At 40.2% G+C, this 21,033-nt stretch overlaps 1 protein-coding gene across 3 annotated transcripts; it reads left to right on the top strand.

Annotated features, from left to right (window-relative positions):
* Positions 1 to 390: 390 nt before the first annotated feature.
* nadkb (NAD kinase b) lies at positions 391 to 20,606 on the top strand. Of its 3 annotated transcripts, none has more exons than XM_088326726.1 (12): positions 391 to 589; positions 4,193 to 4,483; positions 4,567 to 4,650; positions 7,084 to 7,213; positions 8,210 to 8,318; positions 9,653 to 9,738; positions 9,814 to 9,916; positions 10,864 to 11,024; positions 14,768 to 14,867; positions 14,930 to 15,087; positions 16,379 to 16,461; positions 19,300 to 20,606. In XM_088326726.1, exons 2-12 carry the CDS (start codon positions 4,194 to 4,196, stop codon positions 19,457 to 19,459), a joined length of 1,464 nt encoding a protein of 487 aa, XP_088182852.1. In that variant the 5' UTR covers positions 391 to 589; position 4,193; the 3' UTR covers positions 19,460 to 20,606. The 3 variants fall into 3 exon arrangements, with proteins under 3 accessions (XP_088182852.1, XP_088182860.1, XP_088182871.1); XM_088326734.1 differs by lacking the exon at positions 391 to 589 and adding an exon at positions 600 to 770; XM_088326745.1 differs by lacking the exons at positions 391 to 589; positions 4,193 to 4,483; positions 4,567 to 4,650 and adding an exon at positions 6,814 to 6,951.
* Positions 20,607 to 21,033: the final 427 nt, after the last annotated feature.

Raw genomic sequence — 21,033 nt, 5'->3', positions numbered from 1 at the left:
TTTCAGAGTTATTTTCTTTTAACAGTAGTTAACCAGCGTGTAAAAGGCAATACTATTGTGCAAGGGCATAGCTCTGCCATCCCACCCTCCCAAGCAGCATTCTTCCAGTCCTCTGTGTGGGTCCTTTCCCTTCTGCGTGGGTCCTCTCCCTTCTGGGTTCCACAACCCAGGCCGTTGCTGCCGGGACTCCCACAGTGTAGCTCCGGCTCCCCCCTCCGGGTCGTACACGTCTTAAAATGCATAATAAACGTACTTTACTGTCCATGACATTTTCTGCGTCGTGCGGGATTTTTTGACAGGATTTGAGTAGTGGAATGGTGACGAGGATGTCGTGATAGGGGGCGGTAATGCACCAAAGAGATGGATGCCAACCGGATGCCAAACGCCACTTAACCCGAAGAAGAAGTGTCGGGGCTGTTGTTTTTGCTAATGTCAACTCACGTGTTTTGACGCCGGTGGGCGTTTGAGAAGTAACAAAGATTAAACATTGCTGTCACACCTTCCCCCCTTTCACACTTACGACGCTTCTACAAATAACAAAGACGTCATTCACCATGAGCTTCTTTTGCCTTTCGTAGTCCTTACTAAGGTACGTACTCTGCTAGCTTCCTGTCAAAATCCTCCTTAGGCGACTATCCGTGTGTGTTGTGTAGCGTATGTACCTCCGTCACTCCAAGAGAAATATTGACTTCAAATTGGTTTGTTTTTGTTAAGTGTTATTTTGACTGGAGACCGACGACTGAGCTCTGGTCTTCGAATATCAATCCAAGGTCACGAATACTTGTAAAACATTTACACACATGTCTTCAGTTTTTTTTATTTTTATTTTCTAACTGAATAAGTAATTGTCAACCTTTTTGAAGATGGCTTCTTTTTAGTCATTATTGTAAATGGCTATCAGTAAGCAGGCATTAAAATCTCTCACCTTTCGGAAACATTTACCGTTTTGATTTCAAAATGGGTGACTTACCTGAATAGTGTAGATCCCTAGGGAAACATGTTCTGAAGTGGGTATTGTGAGATTTCCCAGAGTGAATCGGGCATTTGATTTGGTGCGTCTAGATTAGAATCAGTGTATTTCACTCACTCATCTGAATTTTTTTGTGTGTAACGCGAATTAGATTTTCATTAGCCCACTACCTTTATTCAAGGTACCAGAGACGAGCGTTAGAGAATGGGATAAAACATTTAGTCGACCTGGAAGCTATAAATAAACCCCCAAAAGCACGACGATGGAAACAACACTGTGTATCTGATGATGAATCAGACTTAGAAGGGCATGAAGTAAATACATTGTAAATGGTATGTTGGTATCGTGTATATCACGGATTTCCTATTTAATTGAGTTGGGGGCCACTGAAGCAAGTGTCCGAATTCGGTTAGGCCAAATGGGGTTTTCCACAAAAACAGCGCTGGTATAAACATTCTGCGCTTCTTAAACGGACAGTGTTTTATATTTCTCTACTATATGACGCTGTAATGTTAAGTATAACCAAAATTTAGTCCTCGGAAGACTACAAACTTCGAAGACTGAAAGTGAGGAAAAAGCACCATTCCACTTTCTACCCAGCCTTTTACAAAGAAAGACAAATAAAGCAAAACACTTTTTTTTCTACAAAAAGGAATGTTAGATAGGGAAGAAGAAATAAGAAAACGAGTCAAAAATCAAAAACTGGAACAAAAAGAAAAATAGGGAAAAATAAACAAAAAAGGGAAACAGAGTAGAGTACAACGACAAAAACAAAAAAGCAAATTTCTCTATTTTCATTCCTTTATTTTTCTATCATACTTAATTTTTCTTTTCATTCTTTTCCCAAGTTTTACTTTTTGTCCTTTTTCTTTTTCCTTTTTAATTTTTCTTTTTTCCTTATTTTGGCCCCTTTTTCCCCCTTTCCCTTTTTCTTCCCTTTTCTTTTCACAGGAAAAGTCCACACCCTTCTCACCTTTTTCAGCCCTGACCTATTTTCATACCCGCAGTTCGATATATTTAAAAAATACAAATGATGTTGTTGCTATGTTGTTATTATGTTATAACCTTGTTGTAGTTATGAAAAACTAGGGTATTAAATGGGTTCATTCAACCACAAAAACATCTGTATAAGTGAGTAATTTTTCATAATGAAATATAAGCTAATTTAATAAAGCATTTTGCAAGAATTGATCATGCATTTAAAGGGACAGCGTGTATTAGTGTATCACTCGATGTTGCTGTGTATTGTCGAGCAATTGTAAACAAGAGCTAAAAGCACAATGAAGAATAAAATCTACAGAAACTCAATATGACCAAAAACACATTTTATTTTTTTACCCAATGCTTTCGTGAGGTTTTTGATATTTCGGTGACTTGTAGCAGCAAGATGACTGATAATTATGGCTGCACCCTACTGGTCGGGCTAATGATATGGTAAATAAATATACATTTCTCTACTTATTTTTGAAAGTGTATTTTTCTGCAGTGGTTAGCACTTTCGCCTTACACGCGATGGGTCCCCAGTTCAAGAGCAAGTGGAAACATGAGTTGGGCGCCACCAGGTTGTACTTGCCCAATACACACCACAGGAAAATGGTGTCCCACGACCCTAGTGGTTAAGGGATACAAACAAACAAGTTTATGTAATAGTTCATGTAGGTTTGCCTTTTATTTATATCTATTGATAGGTTTGCCTTTTATTTGGTTTTATTGATGAAGTTTAAAAAAAAAAAATTACCACCAAAAGTGCTAAATATTAAACATCGTTCCTTTTAAAGAAACGGATTTTGTCAATAAATTCTTGTGCCAGTTTAAGTCAAATGTTCTAGAAAATCGCAATGACCACCATCACGTTTGTTACCCCCGTTAGGTTAGGATAGCTCCAATTAACCAACAATTTCAATCGATTGCCATTTTAATTGTATGAAACCTAGAGTAATCCTTCCATTTCAGTGTACTTTTTTAAACCAAAGTCTGTTTCAACGACCGTTTTTACTGTGAAATTGGCCCCCAATTTATAAAGAATTTATTTCTAGTCGGTTTGGTGAAGAATAATTCAATTCTCTATCAATAAATTTTAAATATTGTAGTTTTATGCATCTTTCTTGTTATAACAGTAGTTGTCTGTTGTGATAAGCGTGTATTCACTTTTTAGGTTTGAATAAATCTTACCAATAAACGTAAATATAAAAGTACAGAATGTGGTTTGCCTGCCTTTTCATTTAAAAGTCTAGCAGATGAGAATGACCTACGTCGAAAGTTTTGTACTTGTATCGAATACCCCGCCCTTGTTTCTGAATTTGGTTTCCCTTTAAAGACATTTTAGAACGGTAATGGTGATTATTAACTTGCGTTACAAATTTCCTCTTCGGCTTTAATTTGTATGGGCAGTGGGCCTTACGTTTTCATGTATCTTATTATTATTCATTATTATAAATGTATGTTTGAACATTTTGTGGCTAGCCGACAATATTTTCCGAACTGGGTAGAGAGCAGCCAATGATTTTCTGGGCTGTATTGATTACTAAATTATCTATTTTTTTCTGATCAATTATTATTACAACTTAATTGTATTTGTATTGTTATTTTTTATTGCTCTTAGCAGTTTAAAAAAAATCAACTCTCACATTTTTAGATATAGTTTTGATCTTACCTATCAATATTACAAAAGAAAAAGGCCCTTGAAGACCAGTCTTTCTCAAAGTCAGAACAATTTCCATATGCAGTATCCTTTACTGTATCTATTCATGTATAATGCGCATTCGTGTACGCACAACTACATTTTTTCACTGAAAATCAGTACAAAGTTTCTTTTCTCAGCTCAAACTAAGCGTTGGAAGTAACAAACTTTGAATATGTGTAGCCAATATTAGAACCTTTTATTGACAATGTAAACTATGAACGCCAAACTTATAATGTATTTATCTAATGTCTTACAAAGTCATATCATAGCAAATCTGAATAACTGCCTTCAGAGTTGGGAACAATGCAATATTCAGGAAATAGCACACTGATTTTGTGTCTTTAACAGTGGTGCGGGAAGCATCTGCAGATTTAAAAAAAAAAAAACACAACATTTTTTTATTGAATATTTTTTTCCTGCCCGGCAGTGAACTGGCAATAACCGAAGAGCAGAGTTGCGAGGGGACTTTGTATTTTTATTTTGGTCCCCAATGAGTTGGGTACATGTGTTTTGACATTTTTGTATTTGCCGCTGCACAGCATGGAGAACTCAAAAGGCTCAGACGACAGCAAGCCGCAACCGTCATCCCTCCTGAGCCAAGGGTCAGACGGTCCGCCTTCACGGGCCCCCGTTTCCCTCTCGGAGCCCAGGAGACGATGGGAAGCCAAGCATCGCCAGCCTCCACAAGAACGGCGGCGACGAAGGCGGCGGGCGGGGGAGGGTCAGGAACATCTGCTCCGGGAGGCGGCGCGGCGCGAGTTGCCGGGCCAACGCGGGCACTCGGAGGCCTGCAGCTCCGTGAGCGACGCAGCGGAAAGTTCGCCTAAGAGGTTTGCTCGGGCCCAATGCCAAATGGTCGCTCATGCCAGTGGCACAGTGGAGCTGACTTAACTTTTGCCTTTTCCCTCTAAAGACGAGCTCACTTCCTTCATGGACCCTATCCAGCCACTCACTTTGGACCAAAAGCCTGCATTCTTCCAAACCCCACTTCAGTCATGTAAGAGACGGCGTGTTTGTGTTTGTGACTGTAAATAATCTGATGAGTCGCAGGGGGCTAAAATTTTGTTTAATCGTAGTCATTGTTGCCACGTCTTGAGTAAATGTTTTAAAACACTGGTTCTCAACTGGTCTGACTGGAGGACCCACCATCCGGCCTTTATGTACAAACTATGACGGAAACAAAAGGCAGTTCAAACCTGAGATAGTATATAACAAAACAAATCACCAGCAAACATATTCCCTTCAATGCTCAAATAGCTTCATTTTTAATGACATCCAAAACGCTTTAAAGGCGATTAAAAGCATGAAGTAAAAAGATGCAAAATTTCAGTTGGGCTGGGCAGATGATCTGCTGTCGCACTTGTGTGGCCGCGATCCATTATTTCCAATCGCATTGTGCTGAGAATAGGGGGGGTGAGAGAACTAATTCGGCTCGGCATCGGCTCGCTACAGTTTAACTGTACGGGTCAGGTGTATCGACATTTCTTTCTGTGTGCATGGTTACAAAGAATGACAATAAAAGGAAATTCTATTCTAATCTATTCTAATTTGTGTCATGTGTGGTGACTCTTTTTTTCTCTACGTTCTTTACGCTTAAAATGGAACAGCACCCGTCCCGCCACGATCCATTATATCCGGCGACTATTGCTGCAAGCGAGGGCTGGCAGAGCGGATGTAAAGAAAGGAGCGCGGGGGCGACTATTTGGTGGATTTTTGGCTATCGCGGGGGGTTCTGGTCTCCATTAACCACAATAAACAGATTACAGGCTCGCCGTGCTCAACATGTCTAAGCAAACTTTACTGTTCTTGTATGAATCAATGACAATAAACAGAATTCAATATAATTTCTCTGTGTTGTGAAATAGTGGGTATCAACTCGCATTTTGAGGGCATTATCACCATTTATGTTAAGGAGTGTAATTGGCCCTTGGTTACTTTTATTTTCATTGCAATTTTTTGCCAATGCAAAGGCACGCGACCCACTTTTAAGTCCCAACCCACCAGTTGAGAACCACCAAAGACATCATAGTACTTGACCTTTTTGTCCCGTCCCTCTTGCACATAATCATTCTTGTATTCATTTCATCCCATCCAGTTCTTGTCAGGCTTTAATACGATTTAACGTGTTTTTGGACACCCAATAAATCCCAAATTGGCCATAAATTTGAGTGCGCCTTATACAGTATACCGCATGACCAGGGTGAATCAATCGATAAAACATCACTGACCTTAATCGTAAAACATTGTTCGCAACTGGATTCGAACCCTGATTGTGGCGGTAAGAGCACCATCACTTTACCACTATTTAATTAATTGATGGAAACTACCACAAAAAAACAGTGTTTTACCATTTTTCTTGTAGTCCCGTCCCTGTCGCACAAGATCGTTCTTTTGTTGATTTTAGCCTTGAAACGATTTAATAACAGGTATGTTTGTCAATCGTATCTACGGATGTTTGATATCAAACTGATAGCGACTAAAGTCTTGAGTCGTCATCGATACTGATATCCCTGGTATGTACTCCCATAACTCACGGGCCGGGATTCTTTGTGACTCAAAGAACCATAACAGCAATTCTATTTGGTTTTTGAGAGCCACACCATAAATTCTTAGAAGTCAACAAAACCACCAAACTCGCTCTCCAGACAAAAACAATTCTTTAGCACATTTTATTTCACTGTGTGATGTTTTTATAGAATCTATTAAATGAAAATACCAGATGCCTTTAACTGCATCAACAAATTAACCACTTAAAATTTGTCTCTCTCCAGCAGTTTTTTAAGATTGTTCAGGCTCATTTTGACCGTCATAAATAATGGCCATCGTTTTCAGGTGTTGGCCATCGTTTTCAGGTGTTTACAATTCGTTCTGCGGGTTTCCATCATAAAGTGTCTCAACAGTAAACATACATAATTTAATGAGCTTCCATATAAAGAATTTGTTAGAGATGCACAAAATCACTCATCCCTAATCCTGTCTGTCTGTCCCAAAATTATTGGAAATCAAACCAGAAAACACTACAAGAAAGGAAAACTGATAGTGTGTGTGCACATATGCCTTTGTGTGTGGATGGACATTGATACCAAACGCCTTGTGTAACACGAGGAGATAAGGTTTGAAAAAAAAGTGACAGTAATACTCTCATTGGTTGTTTTGCCTTGGAATGGGAACGGCTCATAGCGCAAACAACCATGATGCTTGTCACCCCATGTTAGTTTGTGTGCTTTCCACGGAGGGTGCGGTGTAAACTTAACACGATGCCGGTGAGCCGTCACATTCGGCTGGAGCGAAAAAAAAGGTATTAAAAAAGAAGTAATTGATAGGTTTTTGTTATATTCACTACTTGACTATGTTGAAGACATCAACGTTTTCACTATGAAGTAAATCCAATATTGCGACAGCATTAATGCCAAAATGTTGTGTGTCTCAGGCACATCCAGGACCCAGCGAGCCAGCGCCTCACCTGGAATAAACCCCCTGTTAACGTCCTAGTCATCAGGAAGATCCGAGACGAGAGCTTGGCAGAGCCTTTCAAAGAGCTCTGTCGTTTTCTAGTGGAGGTACGACCTGAAAAAGCGCGTTTGTCATTGTGTGACCATGTTGCTTGACTACTGCAGACTGCTTGCTGCATTTATTAAGAATTTTATGAAGTTAAACTAAACTAATTTAAATCTGGGGTCATCACCATCATTTTTTTTTGTGAAATTCTTATCATATTTACTTAGCAAATTACCATTTTTTTTCCTTAATGCAGATGCCTTATTTGTTTCTTGCATTTGCTTTTAGCTTTAGTGATATTTTTATTATCTGTGTAATTTGCTACGGAAATACATTTTAAACATTGATTGTATATTAGTTGTTTACTTCAGAATTTACTGCAAAAACTTAAGTCAAAACATTGACCAAAATACTAAGTAAATAATAATGAATCTTACCAACCGCATTTTACTTGTTACGTATACAGATTATTTTGTGTATCACATATAGTGTCAATCGGGTGTTGCCAATATTAGGATTCAGGTTTTCATTTCACCTATGTTATTTGAACACGCAAACACAAAGAACAGTATATTTTTTACAGTGTTACTCTTTTCATTGTAAAAGTTTTATCTGCATATTAAAAAAGCTCCATAATCTTTGAGCTGATTTATTTTTGCAGATTTGGCCCTATGGCCTGCAAATGGGCCCTGGACCATAGATTGAACACTGTGCCTTAGGTGTTGTGATGTTCAACTAAATGATAAAGTGCATGTGCCGACGCATTTGTGTATGTGTGTTAGAAGTAAGACTGGGCCTAAAAAAATCCAGCCCGACCTAATCTAGGCCTGCGGGTTTTAAAGTCTGACCCAGCCCGAGCCTGACCAATTAGCTTGATTTGACAGGTGCAGATCTCCCACAAAGAAAAAGAGATGAAAGGACTGGTGGATAATTAAAAAATAAAAAGGCAGTGAGATAGAAGCCCAGCCTGAACGTGATGATTGACAACCAGAATTACATGTTAGCTTCAGGCTGGGCTCGTGCTTTGCCTTAAGATCTTATATCTAATGTGTGTTCAGGAGAAGCAAATGATGGTGTACGTGGAGAGGAGGGTGGCTGACGACGGGACGTTGTCCAGAGACGAGAACTTTGGTTCTATTCGAAATCAACTGTGCACGTTTAGAGAGGGTGAGTAATTCCAACAACCCAGTAAGATGCAGAGTTGAAAAATATTTTTTTTTCTTTTTTCCCTGAAAAACAGTAGAAATGGGTTTTTGTTGTCGACTTTCTTCACGTTAACATAGTCATTGGGTGTTCTTGTTCGGACTCATAATTATTTTTGGTGTGACATTTATGTATAGCCCAGCCCACAAGTGTAGAACTTTCAAAATCTGCAAAACTTTGACTAAGCAACAGCACTTTTGGAATTATTACTCGTATTATTTACTGTCACGCAAGGTTTTTTTTGGTACTTTTTTTTGTATAAATGTTTGCACCTTTCTATACTAATGATGAATACAACTACTGGTAGACGAAAAGAACCATTACTACCCTATATACTGTTCCCGACGTCGCAATATTACATCATTCTCATTAGACTTCTCATCTCCCATCTCATCTCATTAGCTACAACGCTTATCCTCAGTAGGGTCGCGGGGGTGCTGGAGCCCATCCCAGCAATCATCGGCCAGTGGGCAAGGGACACCCTGAACTGGTTGCCAGCCAATCGCAGGGCACACAGGGACAGACAACTCACTCGCTCATTCACACCTAGGGACAATTTGGACCGGCCAATTCACCTGAAATGCATGTTTTTGGAATGTGGGAGGAAACCGGAGTGCCCGGAGGAAACCCACACAAGCACGGGGAGAACATACAAACTCCGCACAGGAAGTCTGGAGCTGGATTTGAACCCATACAGCAGGTTCCCAAGACATGAACTGTGCCGTACATGCGCTAACCACTGCGCCGCTGTGCTGCCCTCATTAGACTTATTATTCCTTTTTTTTTTTTTTTTTTAACTTTTTTTTTTTTTTTTTTTTTTTTTGCAAACATTTCATATTAATTTCCAAAAGCCTTACATGACACCTTAGGGGTTAAAATGGTATTACAGGGTAAAAATGCTAAGGGTTAGCCTGTTAGTTGTATAAATGATTTTTATTGTAGTCGCCAATTTAAAATTTGCAATGTTTTGTTAATCATTTAGTAATTTTGTATATTTTTAGTAACTTTTAGTAATTGGTCAGAATATTTGGATTCATATCATTTTAAATACAATTTGTATTTGTTGTATTGCTTTGTAAAGCTTTGTTTTAGGATTTTAGACCCAAAACCTTTTTTTTTTATTCCTGTTGTTGTTAATCTAATATAAGAGTTTATATTCGCATACAATATAATAATTTTCTTATGATTTTATAATGTTTTTATAATTTTGATGGATATTATAATATTTTGTCCTCACAAACAGGTATGTATAGACTTATTCTGTCCACTGTACAGTGTGGCCTTTTACCCCACTACAGGCTTTGACGACATCTCTGACTGCATCGATCTGATCATCTGTCTGGGCGGGGACGGCACACTGCTCTACGCTTCTTCTCTCTTTCAGGTAAATTCACGGTTTTTCTTTTGCATGGCTTTACCATGAGCATCCAGTCGTCGCTTGAAACGTTTGCTCATCCAGGGCAGCGTTCCCCCAGTGATGGCGTTCCATTTGGGCTCCCTTGGCTTTCTCACACCTTTCAAATTTGAGTCGTACAAGACCGAAGTGGACAAAGTCTTTGAAGGTAGGTTCTCCTCCCTCATCTGCTGACATGAATAAATCAATTTATTCTGTGGTATTACACACAAATACGTTGAAAGTATTTTGTTTATCATGCTACGGAATTACAGACAATTGTAATCTTATTACAGGTGCTCCCCTACTTATGACCATTCGACTTAAGTAAAAGGGTAGATACGAAATGTTTTGGGGTTATGTCAAAAAATATCCGGACATTGCTGTATTGTGTGCACCTTTTTCCGACTACAGGAAAAGTACTGTAGTACTTCTTTCCGCCGCTACCGGCAAGTGGCGCTGTGAGAGGTCACCCAACATTCACCCTGAAGAAGAAATCCGCTTCCTCCTCCTAGTGTGTGTGTAAATATTCTATACTGTATCTCCAGCGCGCAACAAACTTTGATATTTTTATTGTTTAATATCTTGTGCATCCATTCAATATGATTGGTGTAAAGTTAATGAAGAGGCGAGCCGTTTCATTAGAAATAAAAATGGAATAAGAAAGCTTGATGCGGTTGAGAAAATAGTCAGAACGCTTTTTTCGGCCACTTTTTACCAGGAGGGTTTCTTGAAGCGCATCTTCCAAAAGTAAGTTAAACTCAACTTTAGTTATCTTTATAGAGCATATTATTTTATTAAATGTTTATTTTTTGTACAAAACAATACAGGTTACGTATACAAGCCTTAAACATACGTATATAACCCTTAAACATACAAAATATAGCACTGAAGCAACTTACGAACGATTGTCCAGAACCCGTTCGCAAGTAGGGCAGCGTCTGTTATAGCAGTTTTCGGCGAAAGGCAGAAACATGCTTCGATGATGAGGCGCATCCAAAAAAATAGAACATCAGAATAAAAACTATGTTGCGCCAATATTGTTTCCCAAATGTCCCAGGGACTCATAATATGGCACATGAGTGTCATTCACAAGCCACCTTCTGATGTGTTCAGGAAACGCAGCAATCACATTGCGCAGTCGCTTGAAGGTGAAGGTGGTGAAGGAGATGTTCCCGCCTCAGCAGCGGGAACAAGATCAGGATCAGGAAATCAATGGCCTTGTTCCTCACCGCTACACGAGCAGCGACGCGGGCAAGGTCTCCCTGCAGCTCCAGGTCAGCTCTTTTCTGCGTCTTTACTTAATAAAACCAGTGGAAAGGTAACATACAAGCAATCACTCTGTTTACTTTTTTGCCTTTGAGTTTTGAGTATCAATATAGTATAATCAAAAGGATTTTTCCTCACGGAAAGATATATTGACGGTTTTGGGAGAATGCACTAACAGCCTTAACACCAAATCATATAATACCCATGACGTTCATTGAAAGCGAAGTCACTGCCTACTTTTTTTTCCATCGGATCCATGAGTGTATATGTCTAGAATTACCCATGGCCATTTCGGAGTATTTTTGACTCCTCGCAGACTCAAGTAGTCAGAAAACCAGAAGAGGTGGAAGATAGACGTAGCAATGTGAATCACTGAGACCCCATCCCCAGAAACTCGGTATTCTGAAAAAGGCACAAAAAAGAGGAAGTACGCTGTAGTGGTTGGTCTGGCAGGCATGTGGTCTTCACCCGGTTTACCGGTCTATGCCCACTCCCCAGAGCTTAAGTTTCACTAAGATTAACATCTTCAGAAACTAAGAGAAATGAGATTGCCTACATGTGATGTAAAAGTACATAAAATGTAAAAATATTTTCTTAAGAGAGTGTACTGGTAAAACCAAATGCAACAATATGTTTACCTGTAATGTTAAACATTAAAAAAACTGACAAACATAAACGGCAAACAATATAATAAAATAGAAAATCAACTGTAAGTAATATAAAGTAAGTCTAATAATTTAAATATAGCTCAAATGGTCCGTTGTAAAGATAGTAATTTTGACTCTTTTTGGCTTGGCTAACCCGAAAGAGCTGGCTTTTTTGGCTCCCAAATGGCTCTTCAGGTTGTTTTTGTTGTTTAATCCCATCCACCATCCATCCATTATCTTCCGCTTATCCGAGGTCGGGTCGCAGGGGCAGCAGCCTTAAAAAGGAAGCCCAGACGTCCTTATCCCCAGCCACCTCCTCCAACTCATCTGACGGGATCCCGAGGCGTTCCCAAGCCAGCCGAGAGACATAGTGTTTAATCCCTATATTATTATGTATGATTATGAATGACTTAAACATTGAAAAAATAAAGCAAAATTAACACTTCAACGTTAACACTAAAAAACACAGGAAACATAAATTAGAATATTTATAAATCTACAAAGAAGAAATTGAAATTAACGCTACGTCACGTTATTTAAGACGGCGTTATTCCCAACACTATTAGAAGTCCACACTTACTTGGGGGAACCCAACAAAAGCAGGATGTCAGACCCTCTGGACAAGTGAGAGCTGCACAAATATGTCTACCTGAACCTCGACGAACAATCAATAAACTTTCTCTGTGACCTCCGTCCTTATTTTCAAAAGCAGGAGATATTCTATCTGAAAAAGAAACCATACCGTTTAAAGCCAAAAACTCAGCAAAGCTAGTTTTCCTCAATCAAATGAATGAAAGGTGTTCCTTGTTTATTTGTGTAATGTCTAAAATAAAGCAATACTTTTTTCAAGTAACACCCGCACTTTCATTCACATCACAACGCCCTGTCCTTTTGACCCCATCAAATCCATAGTATCGTTTTACTCACTCCGTCACAACATTTATTTTCTACATGAATGCGCAATCAAACAAGTGATGCCTCGTGATGCTTCAGCCCTGGAGCGAACCAGTTGGATGGAAAGCTTCATTGCTTCAGTTTACCACCACTACCTTGTAGTCCAAAAATACAGTAAAGATCCCTCGGTTATCGGAGTTGATAGGGATCAGAACCACCTGCGAAAAGTGAAAATCCCCAAAGTAGCATCCTACCTTCATAAAAGCCCCACAAGGGTCAAACTGACCTTTTTCCCAATTTTAGGTGACCAAGCCCCCCCAATTCTAACCCCTAATGCCGAGCGCCAAGCAGGGAGGTAATGGGAACCAATGTTGTAAGTCTTAGGTATGACTCTGCCGATGCTTCGGCCTGTGATCTTCCAGTTCTGCGGCGGGCGCCCAACCCCAAGGCCACCAAGCTGGTAGGGGTGTGTGTACTTACAATTTATTCAAACACAACTGAGCAACTGTGCCAAAAGTTCTTTTTTCCGTGCCGATATCCAAACGTGCTCATCGTTGTGGCATTGCGTTTTGTTCCTGTAAGAGTAGGTCACGTCATCCCGTTCGCCTCATAACTCCCCAACTTTGGTCTTGTCCGTCCCCCCCCCTTGTTGTGCTCACGCAGACTGTGTTGTCACGGCGACAGTCATAATAAAGACAGCGGCTGGAGAAAGGTGGACGTGATGCCGTTCGTTTGTGTTGTGCCTGGTTGCTACGGAGACTGTGGCGTCAGCAGCGCAGTCGGCAGCAAATGAATGTTTAATGCAGTCTGCTGGCATATTTGCGCAAGCACACACACACACACACACACACACAGCTGCAGTGGATCATCCCCCCCACTTGCCTCCCCTTCCTCCTTCCTGCCCGTCTGATCTCATTGGCAGACAGGAGACGCTGATTGATGATTGCTCTGTCAGCGCTTCTGTCTAGTACGGTCTACGTTCCTCTCTCGGCGCCGGGTTGACGTCAGCTCACCCGTCAGACGTGTTGAGTATCTGACGTGCAGGACACTGGCTGGCCCACACGCCGCATCGTCACGATCTCTTGTTTGGATTCAGCCGAAGCCGGTGCTCAGTCGAAAGGAATTTTTATGTTGGAGAGCGCAGCTGCTTCAATTTTGTTGACGAATTTAGGTTGGATTTAAGGAGGATAGCAAGTCCTATTTTTTGTGACAATACATTTAAAGGAGAATTCATCTCCAGAATAAATTCTTTAGGAAATTGTGTTTTTCCAACCTCATGAAAAAAACATTAAAGCAACACAGATTTGAAAAACTTTTACTGTATTTTCAGGTCTAAAAGAATTTCATTGTCTTTATTGTCATTGATACCAAGATGGTGAAACATTGTATGACTGTCAAAATAAATAGGCAAATTATATTTACAACGTTGTGCTTAGAGACTGGCCCAAATGAAAAAAGAGCGAATCGTAACAACAGAGCAATGAAAAGTTGTGCAATAACATTAGCAGCAACAAACATTCCCAAATAAGTCGCAAAACATCTATTTTCACAGTTTTGTGTGCTTGTTTAGGGTAGTGATGGCCCTGGGAAATAACTGTCTGTGAGCCTGTTTGCTTTAGTTTTAAGAGACCTTTACTCCCTAAAAGGTGGTGACCGGGGTGAGAAGAGTCCCTTATAATGTTGACGGCCCCGGCTATGGTATTGCAAGCTGGCAATGTCCACCGGGATTAGTAATGTCCTCCAGACTGTGTTCATTACTCTCTATGTTTTTCCTTTCCACTGCCGTGGTCCCAGCACCTAAAAATCCCAGTTTAGCCAAAAATTAAAGTATGCGTCTTATAGACGGGAAATATGATGCATGAAATTGGAAATGCATTCGATGATGAACAGAAAGGCAAGTTTATTTCATCGAAGTGTCTTTGTCATTGCCTTTAACTTTGTGAACCATTTTTCACAACAACATTGGATATGGCACTCCAGGGTAAACATGCAATGGAGATTTCAAGGAGAAAACAAGAGAAAGGCTGTTATGATAAAAGGCAGAAAAAAATTATTACAATAGAGTGCTTAGAGACTGGCTTAGGTTGTAACAATAATGCAATGAAAAACGTGCAATAACAAAAGAAAGGTGTATATTTTCAAAATATAGTGAAAAAGAATAAATTTTAGTTTCAAAATTCATTCGAGTTCTTTGCCGTTTCTATGCCCAGGTGCTGAACGAGGTAGTGGTGGACCGGGGTCCGTCGTCCTACCTGTCCAATGTGGACTTATACTTGGATGGACGTCTCATCACTTCCGTGCAGGGCGACGGTGAGGACCCCCCCCCACCATTGGTTTCTCGCGCTTTCACTGACCACGAGCGTGATTGGCAGGCGTGATCGTGTCAACGCCAACGGGCAGCACAGCTTATGCGGCGGCAGCGGGGGCTTCCATGATCCACCCCAACGTGCCGGCTATTATGGTGACGCCAATCTGCCCGCACTCGCTCTCTTTCAGGCCCATCGTGGTGCCCGCTGGGGTCGAGCTTATGGTAATGCAAGACCAACAACAACTTCATTATGCAGGGTGTTCCAAAAGTCTAGAGGGAACATTTTGACATTAAATATCTCGGAAACTATTAAAGATATAAAAACATATCTGGTAAATTCAGAAAGTTTGTAATCTCAATTTTTACATAGAAGTTCAAATGTATTCAGCAAAAACACCACACGACACACATCAAGCCAAACGCATCCCAGCATTCCTTTTCAATGGTTGCAACAGCTTCGGTCATTCTTGCCTTCAGCTCATCCATGTCTTTCGGAATAGGGGGCACATGGACCAAGCATTTCACAAAATCGCATGATGTGAGATCTGGATGACCAGGACATAAGTGATCATTCTGTCCAATCCGTCTTTCTGGCAGTGTTGTGTTCAGTGGTGTGGTGGCACCCCATCTTGTTGGAAAATGAAGTCACCAGACATTTCCTCACCCAATTTATCCTGTAACCCATTTTCCAGCATGTTGGGGTACGTCTCACCATTGACTGTTGCTCTTTCATTAAAGAATGGTACTTAGACAGCTTTTTTTAACAGCGCAAAACATGTTCACCTTCGTGGAATCTCGTTGATGCTCAAGAAGTTCATTGGGTTCCCAGTACCCCATATACGAGTGTTTTGCTTTTTAACCTTGCGAGTGTCCTCATGGCTAAAAACAAGGCGATGTCAGATCCGTCATCTTCCATCTTCTGTTGCATTGCAATGCAAAAGTCACGACGAGTTGGGTCATCAGTGCCCTTCAACTGTTGGACTAACTGTAGCTTGGGAGGCGTCTTAAGACACATCAAACAGCTGCTGAAGGACACTGAAGTTCCTTACCGGCGCTTCTTTTCTATTTACGGGGGCTCGCTGGAAAGCAGTGCACTCTTCTGAAGTAAGATGTGTCCAGTTATTCAAGCGAGAATAAGCACTCTTTCCTTATCAATTTAACATTTTATCTCACAATGGATTTTCTCTCTGGTGTCTCTTTTCCAAATATTCTACAAAATGCACATTAGACAGCAGTCCATTAATCAGTTGTTGCAAATTTAAGCATACAAAACACCTTTTCTGGTTGAGTGATTGCCGTTAATAGGTCTGAAAATAAATTAAAAATGCAGTAGCTATACAAAAACTTAATGTAAATAGCTTTAAAAAGTCACAACTTTTATCTTACTCCCATTAATAGTGAAATTAATATGGGGACTTGAAATGTGCCCAAGACTTTTGGAACACCCTGTATCTATACTATACTGTACTGTATGTGTATGTGTTTATATGCATATTTTTCTTCTCCCCTCGAGATCACCTTGTCCCCCGATGCCAGGAATACAGCCTGGGTGTCGTTTGATGGTAGGAAGAGACAAGAGATCCAGCATGGGGACTGGTAATTTTTTTCAACTTAATGTTGTTTTATTTGATTGAGTGATTGATTGCTTACATGTTAGAACGTTGGCCTTTTATGTTTAGTGTACAGGACCGGGGAATTCACACAATCACACCGGAAAAACAAATTTCCTTAAATTCTACTCATGTAAATTCAAGTAATTTAATCTAAAATATATTTGTTCTCTAATTTGCGGGGAAAAAAAACGTTATTGGTAGCCACCGCATGTACTCATGTATAACATGCACCCGTGTATATCCAGCCCCCCTAATTTTTCTTGAAAAATCTGTTGAAAATGTAATTTCACTTTTTCTCAGCTCCATCTAAGCCTTGCAAGTCACAAAAATTGTGCTGTGGACCCAGTTGGTAAATTACCATATTCGAGCAATGATTGACCAGTCGAATAATATTAATGACCACCTTGGCGCAACGGGATTCAAACCCAGATCACAGCTGTGAGAGCACCTGATCTTAAAGGTGGGATGCGTCGTTTTAATAAGTTGAAAGTAGAATTTTTCCCCATTAAGTATGCGCCAACAATGGCCAACTGAGTTCAAAGAACCCCCAAATATTAGATGAATAAAATAGTTTATTAGTACTTAAAGAATGAGCTGACTGAGACCCTGGAGATGGCAACGAATAGTATCAAAATTTGCAGACAACAACTTTTAACCATGAGGCTATTAGGGTTACAGATTAAACAGGAAAATATATTAGATTTTGTCTTACCACACTACTTTAGCTCACAATAGCCTGTTGTACATCTTTGTTTGGGCTGAACTCTTTCCCATAACACTCCATTACAATGTAACACAGAGTAAGAAAAGTATGATGATGAGGTAAAATCTAAAGCCTTTTCCTTTCACCGCTGCGATCTTGCTTTGAATCCTGTTGCATACAATTTTTTGAAAACAAGGTCAGCATTAGGTTTCATCAGTCATTGCTCGAGTATGGTGTAGTGTACTACCGTAAAACCTTGTGTATAATAGTTAAAGGCACCAAGACACAAGTACCAAGATAGTAATGATAATAATTATAGCTGGTATCTATCACAATACCATCCTGTTTTTTTATTATTGGCACTCATGAGAGTCATGACCTATATGAACCGCCCTCTAGTGGCTCGTTTAAAAACTACAAACAAGAGGAATTATAAATAGCCGAATATTTATAATAGTAGTTTCCCTTATCATGCTTTTTGCGTTTATATCTTTCAGGACGACTTTCTGATTTCTCTATTCCCTAACATTTTTTTCTGGCACTGTGAGTAGAAATAGTGAGATAATGAGATCAAATTGAATGTTTGTACTCTGACATCTGTGTCGTTGTTGGTCTACTAGTTAGGATTTGGCGCTCTCGCTGCCGCAACCCGGGTTTGATTCCCGTTGCATGTACTATTGTGCGATCTTGGTCAGCGACATTTTTAAACTGATCAATCTTTGCAATAACATGTATGTAAAATGTGCAACTGCGCTAGCTCTTATTGTAGTTTTAAATCCATGCACTTTTATAGTCCAGTGCACCTTAAATATGAAAAATATATGACGAACATTAAACCACAACTGACAAATCTTGCAACATACTCAGTAATACAATCGATGTTGTCAATTAACTTTTTGCGGAGCACCAAAAAGTCGTGGCTTAGCGTTAGCAGCGTGTTGGAGACTGCTAACAATATCCGCCTTTACGGTCATAAAATCAGAGGCTAAAATAAACCTTACCCCATACCAGCAGGTGGCACTGTTGGATTCGTCATTGCAGGACACTTATACACAAACTATACAAACATATTTCAGCAGGAATTTCAACAAAACAAAACAGTTATTATTACACCTTTTACACACACACACACATTTTGATTTCTTTTTTTTTTCTTTTTTTTGGGGGGGTATAAACTTTACAATCTGGTTCGCCTCCTAGTTTCAGAAAACACAGAATACAGTAATCCTTTAGTTACCTCTACATGTGGTAAATTTGTGAAGTAACGTCGCCCCTTCATAGAAGCCACCAAGAGGCAAACTCACCCTGGGATGATGTCATAGAGTATAAGACTGTCAAAAAACAAAAAAAAAAACATTTTAGAGCTAAAAATAAAGACACGAAACATAGAATTACAGTTGAATAAATAGTATTTCTTGTCTATGCAAAAGCACAACACAATTGGAGGGCTTCTCCTTTCAGTGTAAGAAAGCGACTTAGAGAGTTGCTGGCTAGCTGTAGGCTAGCATCGGGTATCCTCAGGTTGAGACAAATGTACGCAATGATTAAATACAATGTCCCCAATGTAACGGTTTCCTACAAGTTTTAGCTCCAGATTATTCATTTCATGGGTAATTGATCTGGTGTCGCTGAAATATAAGCTTAGCAGGGGTACCTTGAGTGAGTTGTGATGTAGCCAAGCTGCTGTAGGGCGGACCTGCGGCGCCTTCTCTCCCCACGCCACAAAGCCGTAGCACTTGCTGGTGATCAGGATTTCTTTGTGCTCTGCTGACTTTCCTCAGAGTCCATTTTAATTCCCACCTTTATTTTCAATGTAACGAGCCGCTAAGGGCTAGCTGTCGCTGTGCTTTGCAGTTTGACTGGAGCCATTTATTTGTGCGCCGTCCCGCTGTTTGACCGTCAGAATACACCAGCCTATCACAGTCATGCAAACAAATCCACACAACCGGCCCCTGTGATAGCCTTTGCTGTCTGTTGTCTTCTGCAGAACACAATGCACAATACGTTCATATCAATGACAATGAAGACAATTCAATTCAAAATCTGCAAGCGGTAAACCAGCGAGGGTTCTCTGTACATGACTTGTAATCATTTCCATTGACTATTGTGTGCGTTCAGCATCAAGATCACGACGTCCTGCTACCCGGTGCCGTCCATCTGCTGCCACGACCTGGTGTACGACTGGTTCGAAAGCTTGGCGCAGTGCCTGCACTGGAACGTGCGCAAGCGGCAGACGCGCCTCGCCGAAGCGTCCGACACGTCCGACACCGAGAATTGAACCGGCCTCCAGACGCTGCAGGACTCTTCTTGCCTTGTCGCACTTTCTGAGCCAGATGACGCCCCCCCCCCTTTTTTTTTTTTTTTAACATTCCACATTGAGAGAGGTTTATGTATATATTTGTACCAATTCTATTTTAGTTTTAGTGTCGTATTTATAAACTTCCAAAGAGTTATCTAGCACCACGTAAAGCAGCATTGTTTCTTTGAGCCATAATTCATATGAAGTACTTTGCAGACACTCTTCCATAAAGGGCAAATTTATGTATGTACGACTAATTTGTTATGCAGATTGTACCACCACAGCTCTGTATACCTGCAAGTCATCAAATGTGATCATTGGCCTTTTTGGATGCTTCTCTGATTATTTTTCTGCTTGTTTTGGCAGACATGCCTGTCTTGATGCAAAATCTGAATTAAACACGACTGTATGAACAGGCAAGGAATAACAATGACAGGCGTATACTTAAATAACAAAAAAAGGTTTGAGAGAAAAGCTCGAAACAACTTCAATGTACCGTCCTGACCTGAAATTCGGGTGAAGCTTGGTCTTCAGATCTTGATTCTAGGCTGAAAGCGGTGGACAAAAGCTTTTTATTGTGCAGCTAGGTCTCAGTTTAACAGCTGTTGTCGCAATTGCTTTGGTGGATTACCGCCCACTAGCTAATCATAGTTTGTAAAACCGGTGAAGTTTTCTCAAGTCACTCTGGAAGACTCTCAGACTCGACTCGCAATTTTATTGGCTAAACCAAAAGATTTCTCGAAGACTTAATATGTGACGTGACCTACAGGATTTTTTGTGAAGGCTTCCGGTTAGATCATGAGCCTAGCAACAAATAATGGCTGAAATGTGATTGGTTAAATGCTTAAATATGAACATACACATATGGAAGCAGCGCAACCAGGGAGGAGCAATTAAAGGAAGCTGATAGACAATTTGGAATTATTTAGAAAATATTGATGGACAAAATATAATTAACATCACATGATTCAGATATTTTTTGACCAGCAGATAAGGTCATGCAGGCCCTCACAGCCCACCACTGGAAATGTGTTACCTGTCTTGCTGTTTTTTTTTTTTCCTGTTGTGTTACTGTGCAGCGAGGACTTATCGCCTTGTGTCTTTGTTATTAAAACTTTGAAAACTCTTTCGGTCTACTGTCTATTTTAATCGGATCGATACCGGAAGTCCTGGTATCGCCCACCACTGGCTTCCAGGTAGTGGGAGGAAATGGTCACCCCTGTTGAACTGAAGCTTAAAGGACAGAGGATGCCCGTGGCATGTAACTTTGGGTGGTTTTCTGCCTGTAAGCCATGATTTGAAATAAGACATTATTCACTCAAACATTTAGTCCCTGGAATCAATTTACTCTAATCTTTTATCTATTTATTACAGATTGATTTTCTTATGAATTCATCATTAACATTTTTCAGATGTTATTTTTTGTAAAAGATCTTTGAGAAAAGTGGGAATGCATTTATTGTACATTTTCCTGTGGAAAAGCTGATATGGCCAAATCTCACCCAGTGCCCCCCATTATATTGTGTTCTAGACCCCTGTTTGGGGCATCCGGG

This window comes from Urocampus carinirostris, chromosome 1, assembly GCF_059441175.1.
Source record: "Urocampus carinirostris isolate Australia breed hairy pipefish chromosome 1, RoL_Ucar_1.0, whole genome shotgun sequence".
In the NCBI taxonomy this organism is placed as follows: Eukaryota; Metazoa; Chordata; class Actinopteri; order Syngnathiformes; family Syngnathidae; genus Urocampus; species Urocampus carinirostris.
This window is presented reverse-complemented; position numbering and strand designations above follow the sequence as displayed.

Bases quoted from the DNA above. Each gene is read 5' to 3' on its own strand.
- nadkb (XM_088326726.1), top strand. From the start codon at position 4,194: ATGGAGAACTCAAAAGGCTCAGACGACAGCAAGCCGCAACCGTCATCC. The intron at 9,739-9,813 runs GTAAATTCACGG...TTGCTCATCCAG, and splicing joins ACGCTTCTTCTCTCTTTCAG to GGCAGCGTTCCCCCAGTGAT. The intron at 9,917-10,863 runs GTAGGTTCTCCT...TGATGTGTTCAG, and splicing joins AGTGGACAAAGTCTTTGAAG to GAAACGCAGCAATCACATTG.